The 27,182-nt window shown below is 37.8% G+C and overlaps 1 protein-coding gene across 2 annotated transcripts in view; it reads left to right on the top strand.

Annotated features, from left to right (window-relative positions):
* Positions 1 to 27,182, top strand: part of LOC128882041 (ephrin-B2-like) — a 110,108-nt gene that overhangs the window by 68,965 nt on the left and 13,961 nt on the right. Inside the window, exons 1-3 of one of the 2 annotated variants that reach the window (XM_054133605.1) lie at positions 11,745 to 11,952; positions 17,661 to 17,802; positions 19,694 to 19,997. In XM_054133605.1, the coding sequence (XP_053989580.1) occupies positions 11,804 to 11,952; positions 17,661 to 17,802; positions 19,694 to 19,997 (595 nt within the window). In that variant the 5' untranslated portion in view covers positions 11,745 to 11,803. Of the gene's footprint in view, positions 1 to 11,744; positions 11,953 to 17,660; positions 17,803 to 19,693; positions 19,998 to 27,182 lie in introns of those variants that run through there. The other variant, XM_054133614.1, reaches the window with a different exon arrangement.

The following is a 27,182-nucleotide window of genomic DNA, read 5'->3' as shown; positions in this document are numbered from 1 at the left end:
TTGTACGCTCTGGGCGGCTTTTAATAGGACGTAGCGTCGCGGTACGCATAGATCGATGAACTTTCGGGTGAAGTCTCGCGCCATGCCATCGAGATCGTGTTGTTTGGCTCTCCTGTCCAATCATTGGCTCGTTCTCGAGTACCTCGTCAGGAATAATTCGCAAGATTCGGAATTTTCTTTTATTACAAACTGTTCTTTCAGGAGTTATTCCAATGTAGAAACTCGTTTGTAAGAAAATGTTTAGGAATTGCATTTAAGAATATTAGTAAATCTATGAAGCTGAAGTTTTTAATACGTATTTCTACTGATTTTAAGTAACGATATAAGCATTAATATTAAATATTTGGGAGACAAACGATAAACGGGAATGTGTCTATTTTAAATTCATTTAAAATTTAAAACCGATTCAAACGGTAGTTCTCGAAAAAAATATGGGACTATTGTACGTCTAAAAATTATATGAGTGAAAGTTGTACTATTTAAATGAACAAATGTGATGATATAAACAAATTCTCTGTTCTTTTTTAAATATTATCATGTACTTTCAACTCCATGGCGTAATGGTAATAGCTGATGTTACAACAAGTTCAATGACGTAGCATACTTTGGCTTTATAAATTAATTTTTGGAAAAAAATCATAACCGACTTTGAAAAACATTGAAACTGCACTAAAAACTATGAAATAATTTCTAATTTCAATATAAATACTCACCAGCTCTGGATATAATTGTTCAAAAATCATCAGGCCTTGATGAATTTGATTAAATTATTAATTACATCATATTAAATACAATGCAACTTTTTCAGAGGCGACGCAAAATTAAAAATTACCAAACATGATTTAACTTTCTGTAGGAGGAACCAAATATTGGGGCTTTAATTATTGCTATTATTACATCCACTTTAGACATCATATACATTAACGCTAGTCATTATCGTCGAATCGGCTAACCTCCTCCTTTTCGAAATCGCCTAAAAAATGACTAAGTAAAGTGATCGAGCATTGACAACTTCAAAGTATACCATTATTTCATTTGATTTGAATTAAATCTTTAATTTGTAAGACATAAAATAATATTGAATATCATAAGCGTAATAATAGTAAGAGTAAATAAACAAATAAAGATGATATATTTCTAAAAACGAAACTTAACTGATTGGTCATCTTTAGAGATGAATATTTTTAAAAAAAATAGAAGAACCTTGTTTTGTTCTTTTTGAATTGGTAGAATACGTTCTAAGCTAGAAATGGCCAGAAATGGGGATGACCAGTTTTTGCAGCAGTCTTCAATTGCTTGCGGTGATCGCATTCGGAGCATTGGAAGGACACACGGATCCCTGAATCATCGTGATCGAGAAATCGGAGTTCCTTCGAGGTATTCTTCTCCATCGACAAGGACACCGTCCCATTCTCTCCTGCTGCGAACGAATGCTTTTTATCGGTAGCGCGGTATCTGGCGTCAGACTTTGATCTCGGTTATCTTGAGAACTGGGAGAGAGTCCGTCGCTGACGTCTTCAAGCGTCGCGGAGAGCATCGTAAATTTTACAAATGCTCTCGTTGACGATAATCACTTTGTCCCCTCCTGTAAATCCATAAACCATGCGGCGTTACGATTTTTTCCGGAGATTTATCTTCGCGAAACACCAATTTCCTAACGACCCAACGTTTGATGGAGCCATATTTTTTAGAGTTCTCGACGCCCGAACTTGTTGTTCCTTTGAGCTTGGATGAACATAACTCTAGCTTAATTTGGTCCAGAGATATTGCAACAGGACGACAGGGTAACTCGCGACGAAAATTTGACCGAAATTCGATCATCGAACGAAACAAAATCGACCGCAAATTCGATCGCGTGAGTAGATACACATCGCGATTAACCGCGAAACGGCTGTCGATTTTTATCGAGGCAGGAGTACAAATCGTACGTTTCTCTTCGGTTTAAAATATTGAAACGTCGTGAAAAATATCGCGGTATTTTTGTTACTATGCTTTACGATAGGGCACGTAGATAAAGGTTGCCTAAATGGGACCACTTTGGACATTATTACATCGATAGTTAACTTTCTTCACCAAAGGCCAATGTACTTGATACGAAAAAGAATACAAAGCACGATATTACACAGGAATGCAATTAATTACAGATCTTCATAAGGAAATTTACATTTGTTGGAATTATCGCTCGTACTGCTGTAGCTTCATATTTCAAACCATAATATTCACACATGACTAGCAACAAGTAAAAGTTTAATAAGTGTTTGGAAGTATAGTCTTTTCGGAAACACTCTAACAGAATCGTACAATAGTTAATTCCCCCATACGAATAGTTTGACCACAAGGAACGGAGAGCATAACAGGAAATCAACGTTGAATCGCTCGAAGGAACAGTCGACATGGAATTTGACAAATTATTGTTGGTAACAGGTCTCGTATCCGCAATCGTTCGCTTGTTTACTGCTGAGCTCGCACCGGGACAAAATTTTACCCCGAGGGAGAAATTACTAGGTGCCTCGTTAAATTTCGTTCCTCTTCTGTACTCCGCTCAGGAACGTTTCTTCCCCTACTCTTCTCAGTGCTCGTAAATTCCGTGTACTATCGACGTCAAGGAAAAACATACGGCAGATTAACGTAATTAAAGTACTATGACGTATAATGGACTCTCTCTTTTCGTGGTCTAGCGAGTTAGAACGATAGAATTATTCTTGCGATCTGTGAATCTTTTGTTTTCGACATTGGACATTGCCTACGCGATAACTCAAACATTTATATTCAATCAGCAACCGACAATTTTTCTTATATTTCTTTTTAAACTTTTTTTTCACGTAGATTTCTCATTTTATAGATTCGATGGTTTGCGAAATATTTTGTGTTTAAGACAATATGAACTAATATGAATATTATACAAATGTATTCGAAGTACATATTATTCAAATTTTTAAAACGAGACTCTAAAAAAAAGAAATTACACAGGAAGAATTGTAATTTTCCAGAAGATATTTGTGCGATGCATTTCTCGATCAATTTAAAGAAAAGTTATAGGAATTTCTATATGTTAATTGTAATTTGATTTAACCGAAAAAACAGAGCAGAGTAGTTGTCTTGAAACCAAAACATATAATATAACTAATAGAATATTAACCTAAAGTGTAAAGAAGATACGTTCGTACATTAAGGATTAAATTCCAATTACTTTGTATCTGTCGTGTAATTAAGTTCAAACAATACCTCTTTTTCTTTCAAACAAGCATCATAAATGTACGAAAATTAGTGTGAGAGTCGTTGACTTACCAACAGAAAATTGTATCGATTGATTGGTTTTTCTTCGCGTCTTTGACCAGTAATCTATCAAGTTTGACCTGTAACAACAACCTCCTTCGCCAAAGTACCTCCCTCGATGGAGGAGAAAATGTGTCACTGAAGAATTTAAAACAATCTCCGTGCCAATATAAACCCATCACAGGGATTAGATATGCTGCATAAAATGCAGAAGTAGCAGGAAGTCTGGTGCCTATAGTTGTCCAGGATACGAGAATAAACCAAACACGAGACAGATTCGTCTGCGGGCGAGGCAGACGTCGAGGGAGTAAGAATACAATAAATATTTGAAGTTAACTAATAATAACGCAGGCTCGCTCTAATGGCACGGTTAGACGAAAGGATGCCGCCGCCGCGGCCGGCGTCGTAGACGATGACGACTATGACGACAAGAGAATCACCCGCACGCTTTTACATAACGCATTAATGCTGTGCATTAAATGGACCGACCGCGACGGTACAGTGGGGACCATCTTGCAGGAAGTTATTATAAATACGGCACGAGGGCATGGTATTCGTCACGGTACGAAAGGTCTAGGGAATGTAACTGTCTTTTATAAATAATTTAATAGTTCACTGGATTGCCGAGGACGAACGAGTACCGCATGGAGCTGTAAAGATTGCCTCTGAGCGATGTTCAAGATGTAAGAGCACAAAATGCATTTCCATGATGAGAATAATACGAGCTCCTCGAAAACCGAATTGATCACCTCCGAGTTTTGTACGTTTTTTCGTTTTAGTTGAATCTCACGAAACGAGGCTCGTAACAAATTTGGTCTGCTTTTCATTTCATGGCGTTGGTCGATTTAGTTTTTAAGAGGGTATTTTACTATTGATCCTTTAACTCTTAAATGCCTCAAATTTCAGATACCGGTCTCTTAAATCGAATTGTACACTTGCAATTGGTTTGTTTTTAATATTTGGTTGTATGTATGTTACCATCGCATAATGTTCTTTTGAACAAAAGTTAAAAAAATAAACGTCAGCTGTCAAAATTGTTCAAATACTGGGTTGTCCAGAAAGTTCGTGCCAATTTTTAAGAAAAATTCAAAGGTATATTTGAATGTTTATACAGGGTGTCCCAAAAGTCGGGGAGGAGCCGGAAATGGGGGGTAGCTGAGACGATTCTGAACAACAATTTCCTTTGCAAAAATGTCGGATGGGGCTTCGTTAAGGAGATATTAACCGAAAACTCCGACCAATCAGAGCGCGCGTAGACCGTTCGAGCGGTCGCGGTAGCGAAGGGTATGCGCTAGGCGGCAGCGCTTGTACGCGAACAAGTGACTCGACGTGCATCGAAGGACATTGACGCTGCCGCCTAGCGCGTAGCCTTCGCTACCGCGGCCGCTTGAACGGTCTACGCGCGCTCTGATTGGTCGGGGTTTTCGGTTAATATCTCCTTAACGAAGCCCCATCCGACATTTTTGCAAAGGAAATTGTTGTTCAGAATCGTCTCAGCTACCCCCCATTTCCGGCTCCTCCCCGACTTTTGGGACACCCTGTATATACATTGAATATATTTATTGAATTATGTAAGTACCATTTTGTTCCACAATTTTTCCACCTTTTCAGGGATGTCCACATGTTATTTGTTTTCAACCATTCCGATATATTCAGACCTGTACCGTCTACTAAAAATAATAGATACATTGATATTTTGTTTAAATTTAATTTGGAAAATCAGGCTTCTAAGAGTTGAGGTGTAATTTAATACCTCGTTGAACCTTTAGAATGTATTTCAAGTATAAACAGATGGCTCTTAACACATATCTTTTAATTTATTTGTTCCATTTATAAGAGAAAAAGTTTTACTCCCTAACATCATGTATTTAAAAAATATATTCCTCTTTCAGAATGTTATCTTAATGTTTTAATCTCCATTTTCCAGTAGTTCATTTTTGTGAATAATACTAGTTAATAAGATTGAAATAAAAGGAACTCCTGCTTACGAAATTCAAATATATAGGACAGTGCGAAGCTCGTGGAAAAAGTAGTTCTGATAAATTGCTAACACGGATTTACGACAAAAACGAACAAGTACTTTATATTTTATTAGCGAAGTCAGGAGCAACGTACCTTGACTCCTCTATATGTTTGAATTTAAAATGTCCAAGCAATTTTTTGCTTCGTTTCAGTTTGCCGAAAGAGAGAGAATTTGTTCGCTAAGAATAATCGAATTAAGCTGATTTAAAAGGCCCGCGAGGTTTTCCTGAAATCATCAACGAGGTACTGTACGGTGGCAAATTGGGAACGTGTAGGATTCTCGGGCCAGGAAATCAGCTCGTCGACGTTAATCGCGTTCATTCGGGCTCGTTAAATCTACGCCCATAAAAATGATGACGATCTACCAGTCGCACCCGTTTTAAGTCGGGTCTTAACGGTTGTTAGCACGATGAGAACAAAGGTTCCAGTGTTTAGTGGTGGAAAAATAAAATCCCCCGAGGGGAACCAATCACGAAACGAATTTGTAACCGCCAACACAAACAGGTGAATAGGAGCTGGGATGTAACACCCTTGCTCAGAAACCCGTTCAACGATTCCCATAGGCTGTTTCTTATTTACAAGTGGTGGAACCAATTCAGTCACGAGCTCGTTAATACGGTATCAAACTTTTCTTATGATACCAGTACGATACAAACAGCGTCATCATCGAGATTTCAACAAAACAATGATATAGATAGTTGTTGACTATTCGAATAACCTGGAATATAATCATCGACATGTTTGTAACTATTTCTTATGTAGTGAAGATTTAGCATAATCAACTATTAGATTTTAATCCAAAATACTTACTAATAACGTTCAGATTGATCGTCAAGTGTAACCTACGACTTTTTTCATTTTTTATGATCTGTGAAAATAATTAATCAGGTATATGCAATTGATAAATTTTTTATTTAGAGACATTACATACATGTTCAAACCATTATTTACTCAATAATTCTAATTATTGTACGAAAAGTCGTCGCATCCATGATCTCTGCTAAAATGGTTCGATACAAGTGTATCTATTAGGTTGTCCCAAAAGTTTCTTTCGTAATTTGCGCTCCATTATTTTGTGCGGTAGTGTTTATATAAATAGACAATCTAATTTTTTAGATGTTGATGTTGTAACAGTAATGGATCGTACATAATTCAATAATGTAACGTTAGACATAAAATATTGCGTATGTATTACTTATTAATAAAACGAAAGAAACTTTTGGGACAACCTAATATTTCAAACATGATGTTCACATAAAGAGTAATTATTGATTTGAAAAATCTCCTAATACTCGATATTCTCTATGCGGGATTACTTTTACTCTCTAGTTGCTTTAATGTACGATCAATCGATAATTGTACAAATAAATGTAACGCGATGAGCACAATGATGGTCCTGTTATGGCGGAGCTAGAAATCGATACACTCCAGTACAGCGGAACAATTCTTCTTTCTTACAATCTCAAATGGCAAGACCATTTATCCTTAGCTGCTTAAAAGGATTTCTATTCCTAAACCGTGTTTGATACTAATCGAACTATACTTATAGTGGGTGTAGAAAGTATTCATACACCGATCAATTTCCAAAAAAACTGTGTAAAATTGTAGATTATTAACTTATTTTTTATAAACAATGACATTCTACATGTTCTAGGAAATCTCTAGAATAGATAGATTACAAAAAAAAGAATAGCTATTTATGTAAGTTACGAAATTAATAAGAAACAAACAATTAATCGATAGAAATGTTGAAGCAATAAGTATTCGGACAACTGTTTAAAAGTACTTTCCTGGAAATTTGATGTTTTCTAATTCGCACGGAGCAATAAACTAACGTGTTTACGTTACAAACTCTACTGTAAATGGTTCGTCATAAGAATCGTATAAATACTTATTGCTTCTATACTTTTACCCACTTTCCGCATTTTTTTTTTGTTAATTTCACAAATTATATTAACTAGTAACTGTTGTTTGGACTATATCTATTTTAGAGACTTCCGAGAATATGTAAAATATCATTGATTATAAAAAAAGAAGTTAAGAAACTACAATTTCACACAAAAGCTTTCTGGGAAATTGATCGGTGTACGAATACATTCTACACACACTGTATACATTTGAATCGAAGTAAGTTGTTTGAGTATACTAATTCTATTGCACTACAAGAATCGTGCTCTACTACAAATTGAATAATTAAATAGATAAATACATTGCTGGTGTAAAAGCACATCTCAGACGTACCATTACCGACTCGTGAATTGAAATTAACGTTCGTATCGCCTCCCATGAGCACGGACAACACTATTTCTCCGGCGCAGGTGTCGCGGCACTGTACCGTGACTAATGCGAGAATTATCATACTTACAGAAACTGAATCGAGCCTCCTACCATCCTTCGGCAAAAGAGAACGGGGCGGTAAGAAACCAAAAATCAAGAATCGTTTTAACGAACCGACGGGCTCTTTTAAATAATTCATACACGTCCCTCAGTCACGCCGTAAATTTTCAATACTAATTCCTCGCGGACATTACAACACCGTGGCTCGTCAGCGGCCAAATGGAAAGAAGGGGAAAAATATGCATTATATGGGCACAATGCTTGTCTAAGGAATGAACATGATGAATGAAAGAGTCAAACGATGGTCCCGAAGCCGGTAACGTCCAAGGATGCATCCGCGGCGTCTTTTTGCTTCTTTCTTCCCGTTTACCATCTTCCTCTCTCTCTATCCGTCTCCGTCTCTCTCACTTTTACGTCTCCACCATCTCTGTTCGTCGTCTTTGACGTAGTCTCATGCTTTGATATTCCTGCCAGAATATCCCACTTATAGTTAGCGCATAAGGCCTGGTGCTTTCTCCTGGCATGTTCTCCCTTCCTTTTTATCCCTGTGTGTCTATCTTGCTCCCTTGATCGCTCGCTAGGCTCGCTAGCAATGCTCTTCCTCGCGTTTCCAGGCCTTCCCTGCCATTTCTTGGGTGTTTCTCTTCACCCTGGCCACGGCTTCCTCTCCGTTTCTCAGCGAGTCTTTGTCCCGTCTCCGCGAACGACGTTCAACGCTTTGAAACGTTCACTTCGTTGGCGTTCGTTTCTTCGGGGATACCCTCGGTCGTGCGCGCTGGATCTCCCTTAACGCGGCGAAACGAAGGTCAGGGATCGATGATTAAAGGATCTCTTTACAGGCTCGCGAGAAGAGCGTGTCGTTTATGCGCCTGGCGTCGATCGCCGCAGTTTCTATTGCTGCTGCTCTGCCGCTCCTTTCCGAGATTCTTGAATACCGTGAACTCCCGGGAAACGACGGTAATTACGCCGATAGGAATCTCGCGTAATTGCAGACCTCGGAGCGATAATTTTTTAGCGTCGGATCCGCGAAGCTTCTTCTTTTCTCTTCTACGCTTTTTTTTCTAACGCTCCTGTCGAAGCGACAGGAACGACGGACTTCGCATTTCGAAGGAATAGGAATTGTTTACTACGATAAAACCTCAATGATTGCGAGAAAAAAAACGTGGCTCGAAATTCCTGCAGTGATCGAGTTCGTGTAATCGATCAAGGTAACGGAGTCGATAAGAGAGAGTACCACTCGAAGAGTACATCTTCACTGCCTATGGTTACTACTACCAGTTACTCCGTTTAAAACTCACTCATTGCAAAGCGACTAATTATTTTACTTGCCAATATTTTGCAATAATCGAGGCTTTAACTACGTACATTTTTTGCAATTCCATTTTTCTCGTTCAACAGGTGGCACTCGATAGTATCAAGACCACGCTTCCTACGACTGTATACGGATTAGAAGATTTTCAGGGGTACCAAAGGCATACAGGTCTCATGTTGTTAAATATTAAACTTTGTTTAACTTTTACGTGACCGATTACCGTCTTTGTGCTAACTATCGGCTACGCATGCGTACAAAATTTAATATTTTATGTAGCGACGAAAAAATATAACATTATTTAAGTATTTATTCTAAATGTCTAAAACTTCAAGCAATCAAGTGTATCAACTTCGAGGAAAAACGGCATTTCATGCGTCACAAACTAATAGAATCACTCAAAGTGTGCGCACATCGTACTTGTGGACATTCAGTCGAAAGGATAGAGGCAAAGGGAAGGGTGACGTATAAAATTGATCTCGGGGAATGATCGACAGGAATTTCTAGGGGTCCCGAAACGATGGAGGTCTCCGTTCGAAACACGCCCACTTTTTCGCTGTTCCAATTAGGCGGCCCCCTCGCGTGGATTTTATTTGGTAGTTGATTGGTGTCTAGCGGACAGTAGTGGGAATTAATGAAGACGGTTAGGGGTAGGCTACGTCGAACAGTTATTGGTGTTCGAACAATTTCGACGGCCGTTCGCGGATTTTACAGGCTCTTCTGATCGTCGAAGCAATTAGCACCGGCGACCTGACGAAGGAGATCCCGAACTTCGCGGATTATACATTTGACACGGAAATTACGAATAAACGTTTAATGCCTCGAACTCCATGAAGGAGTTTCAAATCGCAGTCGAGTCGAGATCGCCCATAAAAAAATGTTTCATCGTTAGATTCGAAGCAAAATAACACGAACGTTCATTGGAACTTTGATGGGTATTGGAGAAAAAAAGTGATCTAGTGTTAATAAATTTATTAGAAACAAAACTTGTATTATGAAACTCACGCATGGTTCGTTATTTACAGATTTCGACCCACAGTGGTCATCTTTAAAATAATATCTCAGACGTGTTTATATGCGATATCAAACACATTTTCTGCTGTTTATTAGGAATTCAATTATCGTTAAATGAATCTTAAAACGTGGTAATATCGGATTGTAAATGTAACGAGTGATATTCTGTCGTATTTTCTTGAATGGAGAATTGGCAAGATAAACATTGGCAAATAATAGAATATTGTTACCGGTTAATAACTTAGATCATTACCGAACATTATGAATATGTAATGAGGGACCTAAATGAGAACCTTGCGGTTCAAGAGACGCTACGTTAATTATTCCGGAGGAGGTATCTTTGACCTGAATAACTTGTGAACGACCATACAGGTAACTGCTTAAATTAAAAATATTTTAATTCAATCGTATATTAGACGATTTCGAGTAGAAGTAGAATCGGCGTTATCTAGTCAGACGCATAGTTGTAAAGCAAACTAAGATTCGAAACTATCGATCTGTCTGTAACAATTTAAAAGTAACTGTGCTTTTAAAGACTAGAAGCGTAAAATGCAATATAGATATAAGTTTATAATGTTAGCCGTCTATCATTGGATATAAACATTGGTGCTACTAGTATAGCCTTTTACTGAATATGAAGGTAGGCAGAATGTTAAGATCGATTGAAGATCGAACATAAGGATCGCCATAAAATGAATTTGCATTCTTTCGGTAAAATCTGGAAAATACCTGTAGAAATTTACTTTACCGATAGAAATGATACTACACGTGTGGCGCGAAATGCGAATACACGAGAGAAAGGCTAATACGCGGCGTCGGAGAAAACGACGAGATGTATTAATTAGAACGCAGTCGTATAATGTTTTTTGTGATACATATATTTGTAACCTTATAATATCCTAATAATAATTATACTACATAAACAAGGGGTAATGCTCATTCATAGAAAACGGCATATACCTATCCCGATCCACAACAGCACCATTATAGCACAGTCCTTTCAGAAGAATTTCAGAAGGATTAGAATTTAAATATACTATAATTAAAGGAATCGATGGTTATACATACCTCTTTTAGGAATTCTTAACATGTTTATATTTCAAAAATTCATTTGTTTATTTCATCAAGAAATTAAAGAAGCAACGAATACGTTATTTGTAGATTTGTGAATATATTATTATTTTTCATTTATGGTGAGAATGTTAGACTGGCATCGCTTTAGAAAGAAAAGTCACGTTAGAGATCCTATTGGTATTACGTGGCTCAAATTGTTAAACAACTTACACGTGTTACTACTAGATTGCTTATAATAAACATTTTAAAAAAGTGACAACAAATTTAGCCATATCTAGGTTAATGACGCTGATGTAACAGCACCCAGATGGGGAAAAATCGTGCGCTTTAATCGTCTGTATCGAGACGAAAAACGTGTCCACGTAAGCCGTCGATATTCACAGACGCACAGGTTTCAGGTTCGAAGGGGTCAACGTCGACTCGTCCTATACATATTCATGGCGAGTATTTACCTAAGGCCAGAAAAGAACTGTTAAGAACCAAGGCAACGTATCGCATTAATACAAGGGTCTTCGGAGATCCTACGAATACGTAGGTATATGCAAATGACACCGTTCCCGCCAGGGAAACCTTTAAATCACACATCGAAGCTACCAATAACACGTCGACGATCGTAATACAAGACGGCCTTTATGCGCCTTGGCGAGCGAGAGCACCGAAACGTTCGTCCTCGAGTTAAAAGGATCGCGTTCTAAGTACCGTAACATGCAATAACAGGCTTTCATCGGGCATAATTCGAGCCGGGATTAAAATAACAAATAGACGAGTCTGATGCGTGTTGTGCGTAATCAGTATACATTGTACGTAACGCGAGGCGTGTCCGTGTACCTGTCGGATCGTGAGTTTTCCCAGGATCGAGACTCGATCATCTTTTCATTGAGGGACTTTAAGCGACGTCATCTGCAAAAGTCACACGTTACGTAAGCTTTTTTTTTATTTATTACGCTATTGAACCCCTTACGGGATTATTAGGAATATGCTCATTCCTGAGCATATTGACAAATACATTGTAAATTAAATCAATCAGTACACATTACGGAATTAAACAAACTTAGAAACGATATGTGATTTACGACGATAAGCCATGAGATTTTAGAAACTTGAATATAATTAATAAGGGTTGAATCATTGGTTTGCTGAGGAATACATCTATTGTATGAGGCGGATAAAGTCCGATTTTACAAAGATTACGAATTATGTTATTCCTATTGCAATTAAGGATGCGACATTTCCATACTACGTGATTGAGATCCTGCTCCGAACAACCACACTGACAGCTCGGGTTATCGACATGTTTAACTCTACAAAGAGATTACGTAAGCTTATAAACACACGTTACGTAAACAAGTTTCAACCCTTCCAGTTTTCGACGTCTTTTTGATTTAACCTGATCTGTTCGGGATTGATTATCTTATTTGGAAAAATATTGTACCTAGAAATATTGGTGTAATAGGATCGTGAAACACTTGTCCAAACTGTATCTAGGACTAACGAATAAGTACTGGCATGGCTGTGAAAATTTTATGAAAAAATGGAGAAATTGAACAGCAAAAGAACATAGGTTCCTATTGAAAAACTCTTTAATCGGTTCTCATTTTACTTTTGTCTCCTTTTTATTAAGGCACCAAGAGGAGGCTGTATGCGATGCATCGTTCGCTTCCACGCGAAGCCAGCTCGGTTAATCGTAAGACCACTTTATCCTTTGCCATCATGTCTTATCTCGTCTCGTCTACCAGCGCAAAGAAAGAAAAATAGGGACTCGTAGCGACCCGTTTCGACTCGTTTCCCTCAAAACGGAATCTCCAGCGAATTTATGCATCACAATTCACCACGCATCGCCGCCATTAACGCGTCGACGACCGGGAACAAGACGTGGCCCAAGGTACATCAACCTCCGTGGAAACCGAGTTGCCTGGTCGAAAGTACCAAAAGGAGCCACGGCGTGCTTTTATCGCGAGTAATTCGGGCCACGATCGTACGTATACGATGTCTAATAAATTCGTGAATGGCCGGGGCTACGACTGAAATGTCCTATACACCCACGCGTAACGCACACACAGGGTCCAGGATGGAATACGGGTTGGCATCACGGTTGTATGCGCGTGCCTCTCGGTCCCGAGGTTGTTGGCGTTGGTTGCGCGCTTAGGGTGGGTACCGAGCCGACGAACCGACATGGGGGCACCGAGAGAGAGCGGATATTATCGCCAAACGTTAATTTGGTCGAGGCCCGGCCTACCTTCCAATTTTCGAGCCCTTACACGCCCACTTACGAGATTGTCCGTTAATGCTCCGAAACGTCGGGACGCGTTTTCGACGCCCGCGTTTTACCGCCACGGAGAGAGCTTTACGGGCTCCACGTAGCCGGTCGACGGGTACACCTCGCTCCGAATCTCTTTAGACCTCAACCGTACGGCCGCGACACGTGTTGAGGAAATAACGTATGCACCCACGATGAGAAATCAGACGCGCTCTATCGATATTAGACCACCGCTGAGAGTACTCGATCTCTACCTAATGGACTTTGAGATTTTCAACTTTTAGTCCTTGATTTCTAAGTACTAAATCTTCAGACATTTATTCTCTAGATACTGAACCTCCAAATATTCTAAATCCTTGTCATCTAAGTTTTTAAATTGTATGTGTTCGATCTCCAAGTACTGAACCTCTATCTATTCGTCGTATGAATATTCAATCCTTTAATACGCAATCTCGAAATATCTAATATCTAGATATAACATCTCTAAGTATTCGATCCGTAGGGATTAGTGCATCTATTAAAGGTACATAGAAGCATATCTACTTCTAACAAGTACTTCTCAAGGTTTTTTGACGTACAAACAAATTGCACATTGCAGAATTGTAACGTATAAAGTGATAATTACAACAAATTATTAGGGGGATCGAAAAGTATTGTCATTTCTTTTAAATTGAATTCAAACAAATACTCTTAACAATTTTCTATTTTTAAGCAATTATGTGATCACCCTCGTTATCAATAGCCTATTGCCATCTAGTGTGCAAAATTTTCGATGCAAGATCGATAAGAATCAATGAGCTGATGAATGATAAATAAGTATTGAGATTCGCGGAAACGACATTACTTTCTAGTCCACCTAATATAATTTCAAGCTTGATGATTTCTTAATTCTTTCACCATCACTTTGAAATCAACTGCATACATCTGCAACACCATGTCGGTTCTTTGTATAACGTGCTAGCCCTCAAGGAACTCCATCTCCGTGTATTGCTTCAACCTATAAATATATATTATATTCTCGAATAATTCCTAAACCTTTATATATCAAAATATCTTTTTTAACATGAAAGCATTTGGTGAAAGATTCTGAAAGATCAATGCTCGACTGTAAAATTTCTAATAACAACATTCCTTGTCAAACTTGCATGCGTAAGCGACACGATACATAGCGCGAGGCAGCGCGTAACACGTGGAAGGAATTTGTTTGTGAGACCTCCGCTCGAAATTAAATGGAGCGTTGTGAAAAGGAACGAGCACGTTCGTTCGAGCGTTAAGGTAGGGTTCTGGTTTATTGGATGTGACGTGTGTTTTGGGAGCAAATTATCACACGATATTCAAATTTGACATTATTGATGTTTAAACTGTAAATATGTATGATCACTATTCGACGAAAGTGAAGGATGTTGATTAGAATATTGATTTGATTTTCAAAAAAGATATAAATTTTTGTCCTTGCTGATTTAGTTAAATTTTTTTTATGAAATTACATCGTTAGGCATACCAAATTATGAAACAGATTTATCTTTTCCATTGTTAAGATATTGGAATATAAATACATGTCGATGTAGTAACATTTGACTATGTTGTTTATTATTATAAAAAGCTACATATTTTAACTTAGCTATCTTTATAATATAAAATCTTCTCATAGAGGAACATACAACTTTCTCACCGTCTCTCTAACCAATTCTAGTTACATCCCGTAACGTCGTTAACGCCACCTTTACTCTTTATATTCTAACACTTGTCATAAATAAAAAAATATATGTTCATGTAAATATCCTAAAAATCATTTCCTCTTTGTGTCCCAACTGCCAAATTCAAATAGATTTAAAACTCTAATTCGAAAAGTTTCTTATAAACTGTCTGCTATTTTATTAATTATTCATTCATAACAGTACTGGTTGTACATATATGTGTATATGGTTCAAAAACGACAAACTGAAAAATCACAAATTATAATCAATCAAAAAACCGCAATTATAATACCTCAAAGATAAAAAAAAAGTTACTTTTCCATCTAAAGAAACCGGAGCCCTATCTTACGAAAACAAGGAAACCGTACATTAACGGTGCCTGAACATTCTCTCGTAGAATCGGCCATCATCTCGCGGTTGTATCTAATTTATGTAATGCGAGAACAAATATACTCGCGGCCGTCTAGGTACGTATTTACGTAGAGAAAGGAAAATAAATACGTCGGGGGCGAAACAAGTAGAGCGTTCGCGGGATTGGAGAAAATAGTCCCAGCGTCGATTCGTAGACCCCGAAATAGGGCGGTGTGAACAGCAGGGAACGTTACTGGACACTCGTGCAACTCGGAGGAAGGGAGACACACCATGTATTGGCGTGTGTGAGCGCCGTTGGAAAGAACCGGTTATAGAGGAACCGTCCTCTTCACCTTCTTCTTCTACTTCTTCTTCATCATCATCATCATCATCATCTACTTCTTCTTCTTCTTCTCTTCTTCTTCTTCTTCTTCTTCTTCTTCTTCTTCTTCTTCTTCTTCTTCTTCGTCTTCTTTACCTTCTATTCTACTCATTCGGCGACCTTTCGTTCCTCACCAAGTATCCAGCAACCTCTGCTACATAATACAGGCCCAGTACCTATACATACAGATTCACCTGTAGTGTCCGTGTGTACATATACATGCAGAAAGACCGTGTGTACACTTGTATGGGGTCTCGACACCATGGGCGCCTGCCTATCTGACATTGGGTGCCTACGAGGGCGAGTCCAGGCATCGCTTCTTTTTCTTTCTTTCCTGATCTGGCTACCGACGCCGACGGTCCCAGAGGGAACCTTGTACTCCCTGCGAGGAAACCTCCGGGGGCGTCGGAATTTCGCGTATGTTTCACGGATAGTCTGGTTTCCGAGCGATCCGATACGCGGAAACGGACCGACCTATTGTGCTCGCTTGGAGATATCCTGCGGAGAACGAAACCTGCCGCGAAACGTGGTCGTTAATGCTTTGTAGTCATCGCGTAGATGTTTGTGAATTAATTTTTCGTGCGATGAATGATGCGCAGCGGGTACCGATCGCGTCTAAAATATGCATCTATTCGAATAAAGAAACTTATTCGATTCATAATTGTATAATGTGATTGTCAGGTTCTATGTAGAAAGGTAACACAAAATTGTAATTTGTCTCTATACTTTGTGCTCGTTGTTTGAAATAAGTGTTTGTACATTTATTACTAGACTGCGGATCTTTATGCATTTATAGGAAATTTGAACGTGCAAGAAATTGCAAAATGCAACCAATATGCAAGAATATAAAAAAGATTGAAAGTAAAGTTCATGTTATAATATTTGCAGAATAAATTAAATTCCTATTTAGGTTCACTTTCTGTAGTCACGTTTGCGAAGATTTTATTTTGCATAAAGATCCGCAGTCCATTTATTACGAAACTGTAACGATATTATTTATTTAATACAATAAATGTACGGATTACACGTAGGCTAGTGCAATAATATTGTATTGTATTCATGAATGCATATATATCAATGAAGAAAACTATTGATTTATGAAAAAACAACTTCTAATTAAAATCTTAGTTCCCATTCTTATAGTTTTTAATACGGTTCGTTCCATAATAGCGAATCCCACGGCCCGTCTACCTGATGCGGTACGAGGCAACTGTCTTTAATATTTTATTACGACGCTAATGAAAAGAACACCAGAATGAAACTTAGCCTCTTTATAGAGAAAACTTCAAGGAATTTTAAAAACGTGACCTCGAGGTGGTATTTGCAAAATAAAAATTTATTTATAATTTGTAATATTGCAAAAATCATATCTGCCCCAAATAAAAATATATCCATGAAGAACAACCACTCCTAATTAAAATAAAAAAAAAGAGAGATCAATAGGATGAATAGTTCTAGAGAAGAAAATTCAAATGTACAACCCATTTTCACGAAAATAGGCAAAAATCGCAATATTTGATGGCCTGTATTTCTCAACGGAATTACCCATTATAAAGGCATAATTTAAAAAAAAAAATTTTGTATTAACACCTCTAGTTTCCAAGTTATTTAAAAGAACATGTTTTTCACCCTCCACTTTAGGGACTGTTATCACCCCTTCAATATCCACGAATGCCGATAAAAAAATGCGTGTCAAATATTTGTTTGAGAACTCTCATATATAGTTTCATCATAATTGGTGTATTGGAGTTGGATATGTTTCCTTGTAAGTTTTTCCTGAACAAAAATACTTAGGAAAAACTTTAAGAAAGTAAAGAGTATCTTGATTCAAAGCATCGATGTATAAACGCACTCGAAAAATAAGCTATTATATGAATAAATTGTCTTCGAGTGACTACATATGTCTGGTCTAGCGCTGATAAATTAATTTTTCTGTTTCAGATTTCGAATAGACAACACAGACCACATAATAGACGTGAATAAGAATAACGCGCAGTTCGAGTACGATCAAGTGAATATAATATGCCCCGTGTACCAAGTGGGGACGCCGGACAACAAGACGGAGAAGTATATTATTTACAATGTAAGTACAGGATTGCGATGCAAAGTGTCCTCGTCTCGTTCCGGTATGAGTTTGTCACGAGCGCGGTTATTTCTCACCACAGTGTTTTCGTACAGCCGCAACTGACCGCGAATAACTATGTTTCATTTCAAAAACGTGTGAACCATTGGAAAGATGTAAGATCATTAGAGATTGCGACCTTTTAAAATTATTTTTCGTATCCGGATTATTCTATCGCTACCCTTGTTTGAATTTTACAATAACTTTACTTGGTATACATAATATTTGTAATTATTATAGTAATCAGAGGCATCGGAAGAATTATTAGTATCGCTGTTGATATTAGTAAATCAAATAATGTGTAAATCTATATATCTCAGTAAAGTTGCTATTTCGTTTGGAAGTTTATTTACCTCTTAGGCTTTAAGCCTTAAATTGCGTTTAGTACAAGATTGGTTAATTTTTAGTACGTCTACTTCAAACTGTCGTTAAATTCTTTCAATCATTTTACTGTAAAACAGAGTATATAACTTCCGGTACAAGATGCGTACTGTTACTCTCTGGCATCGGCATTAAATGGTATTTTTAGGGACATTAAAGGTTACAGATGTCTCTATAAATAGCACTCTATTTAAATAAATTTCATAGGAAGAGAACATTCTAATCGAGGAATCTCTACAGATTTAAGAATTCAAAGGAACTGAGAAATGAGTAATAAAAAAAGATAAAAATGATAGGTTTCTCCTGGTCAGATGGCTGTTTTGAAAGAGTGTGGCGCCGCGTGTATAGAACAACAGATAAATCGAGTTACACGACTCTGCCGCGACCCATTATACGAATGAAAAAATTGTCAAAGGGCGTTCCGTGGATGTTTAGACAGCTGTTACTACTCGAACTCGTTCGTTAACTCGCTCGAATCGGACCCCCAAGAACGACTTCCGCTTCGTAGCTAACTTATGACGCTAGCGTTACCCCTCGAGGGACTGCCAGGAAAATAGTCCATAGCTCAATACTTCAAAGTATTCACGACAAAATATCCTTTTCGACGTATCTGGAATAATCGGTCTAGCTCGTTATAGCGTTTAATTTTCGAGGGTAGAAAGCACCGCGTGTCTCTAAATCAAATTGTTGCTGGCGTCGTGGAAAGTTCCCCTCTTCTTGCTTTTATCGGAAACTATGGCTGTCGTTCAGTGAAGCAGACGCAAGCACGAGCCATCAATCATCGCTAGGATCTAATCACCAAACTACGTTGCCCTTTTCCTCTCTAGTATTGTCTCGATAGCGATTCCCGCACTGCGATCGAATTCGACAATAGACGCACGCCATCGCCGTTTAACCTTCTCAGGCCCAACTCTTTCTTTTGGTAAACAAATATTTGCCACGTGTTCAAGTTACTTAGGGTTCGATCAGTGTAATTGGATTAAGAAGTAAATCTATATACGTGAATTTGAATAATTACAATGATATTTTATAAGAGATTTATTATGTAAAGTTAATACAATAGCAAACTAAACTATTTGGCTGAATAATACTAATGAATAGCCTGCTAATTAATATTACAACTAGTTCTAACTAAGATTAACTAACTCGCAACGGACGATTCGTACAACGTACAACATACAACGTACAACGTACAACGACTGCGCACCTGCGCACACACTGCAGCGCCTCAAACGGCACGGTTGTAACATGCGTAAAGGCTGCTTACAATTTATTGACTTATTTTTAAAGTAAAAGTTCTTCTCAACGTAAAGTAAGATTGTATGTACATACGTTACTCCCCTAGACGGTAAGGCCTCGCGTAAAACAAAGAGAACGTTCGATGGAAGGGCCACCGTTCGTGACAAACTGGGAGCGTTCCCAATCGATTTGTCTTTAGGAGATTTCTAACGCTGCCTGCATGTTTTCATAGGTGTCCAAGGAAGAGTACGAGACATGTCGGATAACGAATCCGAATCCGCGGTTTATAGCGATCTGCAACAACCCCAACAAAACAATGTACTTCACGATCACCTTCAGGCCGTTTACACCGCAACCCGGAGGTTTAGAATTCCTGCCAGGACACGATTACTACTTCATCAGCACCTCGTCCAAGGACGACCTCTACAAGCGCATCGGTGGAAGGTGCACCAGCAACAACATGAAGGTCGTTTTTAAAGTCTGCTGCGGCAACGACACTGACACCTCCTCGTCCTCTGCGACATCGCGCAACAACTGTGAGTACCCTATACATTGCACATAATGTAAAGCAAGCCAAATTAAATAGACATTCGTTGTTTGGTATCTGTAATTCGTGAAAAAGGGAAAGGGAAAGTTATCATCGAAGCAATGAAATTGAAAAATGAATGTGTATTGTGGTGTTTTACGGATCATCTTAGATAGTTAAGAATATATTGATATAAAAGTGTCTTAGAAGATTAGCCTTAAGGGGTAAGGCTACTCCAGGTGCCTCAAAAATAAGTTCAAAGTTCGACAATTTTTTTTCAGAAATTTATTAAAAGCAGTGAAAAATTCAAGTAGGATATTTTATTAAATTCATATTAATGTGTAACAAAAAGTTTTGTTCGTGTTTTTCTTCTAAAATGGCGGCTTCAGTACCCAAGATTTTAAAGCACCTTTTACGCGAGGTTTCAAACGGGCGAAAGGATTGAGCACACAGATTTCAACCTAGAACAAAAAGCTGAACATTTTCTGTAAATATATTGCAAAAGCTAGTGGATAGCGTGTGGAAATTTAAAAATACTGTTTTCTCGCAAAATGGTGCATAAACAAACAAAAAATCAATTATTTTCCGAAAATTTCATCGAAAAATTGTCTGTAAAAGAAAAAGTTTACAAGTTATCGCAAAAACCATACCTTATCTATTAGATGATACGTTAGAGATGTCACTCTCCAAATTTTAAGAGAATTGGACAAGATTTGTAGGAGTTATCGTTTCGCCCGATTTGAGAAATGTATGTACCTTGACAAAACATTCGAAAACGAGCTTTTTGAGATTTCTCTGGACTATGAAATATTGTTTTCCTTATTCTTAAAGCTTTAAGGCAACATATTAACGAAAAAAAAAACAATCGATTTTTGGACATTTCTGGCGTGGCCATACCCTTTTAGTAACTGTAGTTATTGAAATAGTATAAATGTGGACACATTTACATATTTGATTAGGCGAGAATTGGACTCCTTGACATAAGTCGTTCTTAGTCTAGTCATATTTATAAACTTTCTTTTACTTTTTGCCATTATTCAACGTAAAATACGTGTATTTTAGTGTTATGTATTCGTGAAGAAGGTTTTCAACTATTCTATAATTAATGGAACAACGCACTGCGGTACATACATTAACACTGGTGCATTTTGAAAGCTAGAGTCATATACTATCCGAATGAAAGTTAACTACCTTAAAATCTTCTTGATGCGAAGAGAAAAGCAAAACCCCCTAAAAATATTTTTGGCTTCTTTAATCACAATTTTTCAAGTGGTCAGTATTTTTCAAAATATTCTAACGTCACGCTTTGCGTACAAAAGCTTGCGTCTGTCACGAGAATAGACGAGCCACGCATACATATGTGACACGTGGTAGCGAACGTTAAACCATCAAAAACCAGGCATCCAAGGAGTCGTTTTGCGGGTACGGCCCACATTCTAATACCCCCGATTATCATAATTCGAAATTATAGACGTTATCCACGGAATGGACGCCGCCGCCTTTTCATTCCGCGTGTAAATCACGTTTAAAGTCTTCACGCTTTCGCGTCAGTTCCGCGCACGATATCCTCGGGTCCACGTCGTAGACACAGAAGGAAACGAATCAGAAGAAGACCAGGCCATAAATTCATTATCCCTTTGATCGGCAACAAAGAGGAAGAACGATTCTCGCAACAGACGGGCCTCGATGGTTTCCACCGGCGTATTCTGAACTCATCCTCTTCACCCTCTCTCCGTGCTACTCCTCCGCCCAACACTCCTGTTAAATAATCCCTATCAATTATAATTCTTACCGTGCACCATTTGTTGCGGTTAGGGGACTAACACTGTGTCCCAGAGCACAATAAATTCCACTATTCCATTCTAGCCCCGGTTCTCTGTTCGTTTCCTAATTCGTTCCAACCTCGTGCCTCCTCTTCTCGCAACATCCACCTCCGTCTCCTTCGCTGCCCGCTACCAGCGGCCCCCGACACTCGCCAGAGACGATTCATGCGCCGTAATGACTAGCTATTTCGCAGCCCGAGAACTCTGAACTCTTCGGCGTCAGACATTCAAGATTCCACGGGACTCTCCGGCCTCGAAACCCTCTCGCGTCGGTCGGAGATCGGCGAAATTCTTATCTAGATGAGAATCTCCAATAACGAATAGAAGATAAACAACCGATCCTTCGCGAGTTGAATAACGATTAGAATTTGAATGTATAGAATTAATCGTTAGATACTTGGGTATTTTCGGACACAAGCGAAATATTACACTCGTATTTCTTTACGTTTCGATTGGTATTTTAAAAACAGCTTTCGACTTTCTTCAACTTCGAATGGAATTTGTTAATATAGTAGAGATATTGGAAAGTAGTCTCTTATTTAATTTTTCGAAAACCTACAACGATAAAAAAAAAATTACGTGTAAATAAAATAAATCCTAGATACCTAACGAAAACAGTAAAAATAAAGTGGTCGACGAAAGGTATAATATTTCATATTTAAATTGCTACATGTTAGTTTTATTCAGCATGGTGCAGTTATATGTAAAAATAAATCGTAATTTATAGAGTGACATTCTTTCGTACCGAGTTTTATTTTCGAATTTTTTAATCAATATTGAAAATTGGTCGAGTCGTATACTGTAAATAGCGAAAATTTTATATAATAAGGTTTGATAAACTTTTTCTCTATCTACTCTGACAAAGAGGAAATTTAATTAAATACCAATCTTTCATTTTCTATTTATTCTCTCATTGTCTATAATTTAAATCCTTTCTTTTATTCTGTGCTGACATTTATTTGAAATTATTGAAATTCAAAACTAAAACTAAAATTAATATTGTAAACACCTATGCACAAAGTGTTTCGTTTAAATTATATTTCAATAAATAACCATTCATTATAGGTCAATGAATTGGTCTAAACAAATGCTATTATATTATGGATAAAAAATTATAAGGTTGCATTAAAACAATTGATTTGTTTTTCAAATTTTTCCCATTGCTTTACTTATAACGAAGTTATTTATACCGTATAATTTGTCCATTCGAACCAAATAACTTTTCTGAAAACATTTCTTTGGTAACTTTATCCCTTTATGAGATATTTAATCATTCTGATTTAAATGAACCATCCTGTACATATTTTAAAGTGAATAAAGAATGTATCTCAATTAATGTAAATTGGTAATATTATAAATGGTGATTGATTAATTGTTAATTAAATTCGAATACGCCGTACATTTATTAATCGAATAAAAGTTTCCCCGTCTCTGCTGTCGGCTAGCTGGCACGCTGCGTGTAGGGCTGTTCAAGTACCCGAACAAATTAAGCCGAGTTGGACTCGGCTCGAAGTCACGAGCCAAGTCGAGTACTTGAAAAAACCGAGTAGCTTGAAAGATTCAAAGAAACCAAGTAACTTGAATTTTTCAAGCTACCCGAATAGAATCGAGCGGTCCGAAGAAACCAAGCGGCCCGAAAGAACCGGGCAACTCGAATGGTTTCAAGCTTTTCCGATAACACATGTTAGTCCGTCGTCGGGCAACAATGGTATCATAAAAAGGACGTAGCAAACTAGACCCAAAGAAGGTCGACCATCATTTTCCGTATTTCTTATCGGATCTTAACGGATGTATGTATCAAACAAATCGATTCCTTATGTTATCCCGATAAAAATGGTACCAGACACGATACAATTCGGATTATTTAGAAGGAAATTATACGGAAAAAATGATTTGCACGCTTTTTGCCTATCTTCGTTAAAAATAGTCCGATTTACATAGTGTTTAGTAGCGTTTTCATCAGGAAAACGTAAGGAATCCATCGGCGTTACTCCCGTAATAATACGATGCACATGAAGTGAAATCGGGTGATTACCGAAAGCCATAAACCATGGGTGGAACTATTCATAGCGCACGGTGCCAACTTTAACCCACAACGGACCTCAAAGGGTCCGAGCAATAAAGTGTGAAATGTTTGTCATGATATGTTCACTTTTTGTTGTGTTTTATAAAAGTTAAAGAAACAAATTGCACTACTGAATTCCTGATGTTATACTGATGAAAATGGTACCAAACATTTAAGATTTTTCTGCTGTGTAATAGCGTGACATGTAGAATTTACATTACACGAATAATTAAAATTAATCGATATTCTATCGTGTCTGGTATCATTTTCATCGGGATAACATAAGGAATCGATTGGTAATACATACATCCGTTAAGATCCGATAAGAAATACGGAAAATGATGGTCGAGCTTCTTTGGGTCTAGTTTGCTACGTTCTTTTTATGATACCATTGTTGCCCGGCGGCGGACTAACATGTGTTATCGGAAAAGCTTGAAACCATTCGAGTTGCTCGGTTCTTTCGGGCCGCTTGGTTTCTTCGAACCGCTCGATTCTATTCGGGTAGCTTGAAAAATTCAAGTTACTTGGTTTCCTTCGGGTAGCTTGAATCTTTCAAGCTACTCGGTTTTTTCAAGTACTCGACTCGCCTCGGAAATCGGGTCCCGGTTTGACTCGGCTTGAAAGCCGCTTGAATATTCGGTCTTTCCGGCAGCTCTAGCTGCGTGGCTATCGCGCGCGACCCTTGTGCTCTACGATTACTATCGTCGGCCACGAACCTCGAGAAATGTTAATCTCGCGGAAAACTTCAAACGCTCCTCGGTCTCCATGGCGAGAGACGTTTACGGAGGCAATTACCCTTGCGAAATCGAGGAATTAATTTTCAATTTTATTCCATGGGTAAATGCTGATCCTCGTCGGTCTTTGAGGGTTAGCTGATAAAATGAATTTTCCTGAATGCGAAGGAGTCGATGCTTCCTTATGGAATATCCTAAATAACAATTTCCTTCCTTCGTTAAGTAAATATGTACTTTAGAATTCATTTTTGATATTATTGTACAACGGATAGTCCACTCTAGTCAGCCTTTACTCTATAATACACGTGTACATCATGCCTTTAATATATTCAGAAACTGTATTACCCCAACCACGAAATTAATAAACATAGAATTGAAATAATTGGAAAACGTAATTTGGAATACTTATTCTACACAAGTGCAAACTTTATACTAGATAGGTCTTCCTTGGTTAGACCAGGAAGCGTAAATAACAAAGTGCTACCGTCTCTTAAATATGTATAAGTAAAATAAAAATGAATGGCACATACTAGTATCTCGCTATAGCATTGTGTATTTTGATTTGATATGTAGGATAGGCTGGAATTTTGTAATTATTTTTCAAAAATTGTAATTAAATCCTTAACGCAATGGCTACTACGTATCACATATCATGTATGATATACATATGTCCAATACCAGCAACGCATGCGTGTCACATGTTCTATTTTATGTCGACACAAACAAATAGAGTATGAACTCCAGATCAGTATCACATTATACGTAACATACTATTCAAAATATTGAATTGGCCTATTCGGTACATTTATTTCTATACAGCAAGTACAGTCTATGTTAAATAAAATTGCTACCAATGTAGTTTATCTCGAAATCCTGCTAGTAGATCTTCTTTTTAGCCGACTTCGAATAGGAGGAGGTTACTCAATTCAATATGTATATTTTTTTTTTTTTTACGCTTCTGTACATTACAATTGCCATGTCCTTTGAGTCTTCGACTAAGCCTTAAGAAGGTAGAATGCAATGGCTGATTTCGATCAGGATACTTAGCTTGGTACAAGATCTTAGCTCTTATAGCATTTTCTTCACACGCACCATAAACAATTATGATAACGTTGTTTCACTGTTACTGAACATCGTAATGAAAATGTAGCACCTTTCTCAATACGACTTTAACGTTTACCGAGATACTAAATAGGCATTTCGTGTTGATGATTATTAATATTTAACAGGGAATTTGTTTACAGACATGACCTACCGACGTGAATAAAGTCGTGCTAAGAATCACGTTGACTAAGCGTATTTCCTAATAGAAGATTATTAATTTGAAGATATCTCAGTAATTATTCATTTCAAGTCCCACTTCATGTAATACCTTTTTAAGCAAAATTTGATGATTTATCCGAATTCGAAAAGAAGTATTAGATATTCCATTTAAAAAACTGAAGGTGACCCTAATATCTCAATAAAAACGCAAGGTAATAAAAAACAGATTACATCACTGTATGTCCCCCTAGATACCATGCAACTTTAGTTTGAAACATTTTGTCGTACAACCTATACCTTACGAGTTATTTGAGGTCGTCATGTTATAAGACTCACCCTGTATAATTCAACAGTCTCTTTAAATGCACAAGTTTCTCTATGATAAATGGACTACAGTAACATGATCCGGGATCGGATATCTCGTTGAGACAATGCTAATGCAACGATCAAACTTTTTTTATTAACGTTTTTGTTGTAAAACTGTTACCGTCATATTCCTGACATTTTTCTGATTAAAATGAGACCAAACACGACGTAATTCGCAATATATTTACTAGATATTGTCTCACTGAAATAATCTCGGTGTTGGTCGCCATTTTCGCATATCGCTCCGTCCTCTTCTTCATTCGCTGTCCTTCTCTACACTCGAAGTTTGTTAGCGAAACATTAGAAGATACAATAACGACTGAAGGAGGCATGCAAAATCGGAGACCCAAAACATTGCACTCGAGGTTTTTATGTGTTTACACTTGACACGAGTCGAGCGTCGAACATAGAAAAGGAGAGATAATGAAAGAGAAAGAGGTCCGAGAAAAAGAAAACACTCGACAGAAGCGTATCAATCGGTGAGGATCATATTACATCGGTGGTCGGGGCTACTCGGGCGAAACTACGGGCAAAAGAAATAAGAATGGGCTGGCAGCGGAGGGGTGGGTATCTAAGAGACATACAGTGTCCCAGCCTAAGTGATACAGAGCTCTAACTCCAAAACTATTGGCCGAATGCAAAATTTCATATATGGAAATTGCGTGGTAACATGGGCCTTGTGTTTCAATAAAAAAGAAATATATAGTTCCATTTGAAAAACGAAACTTGACCATCATATCTCGTCAAATAACAAAGTTAACAAAAATTCCTTCTCGCTAAAACATGAGCCCCATTTTACCACGCAATTTCCATATTTGAAATTTTGCATTCGGCCAATAGTTTAGAAGTTAGCGCTCTGAAACACTTAGGTTGGGACACCCTGTATATGCTCCGACAGAAAGTTAAATCAAGTCTGATAATTTTAAATTTTGCGCCGCCTCCGA

The sequence above is a fragment of the Hylaeus volcanicus genome, chromosome 1 (assembly GCF_026283585.1).
Source record: "Hylaeus volcanicus isolate JK05 chromosome 1, UHH_iyHylVolc1.0_haploid, whole genome shotgun sequence".
NCBI classification, from domain to species: Eukaryota; Metazoa; Arthropoda; class Insecta; order Hymenoptera; family Colletidae; genus Hylaeus; species Hylaeus volcanicus.
The sequence above is the reverse complement of the archived record's forward strand: the minus strand, read 5'-3'. Positions and strand labels throughout refer to the sequence as shown.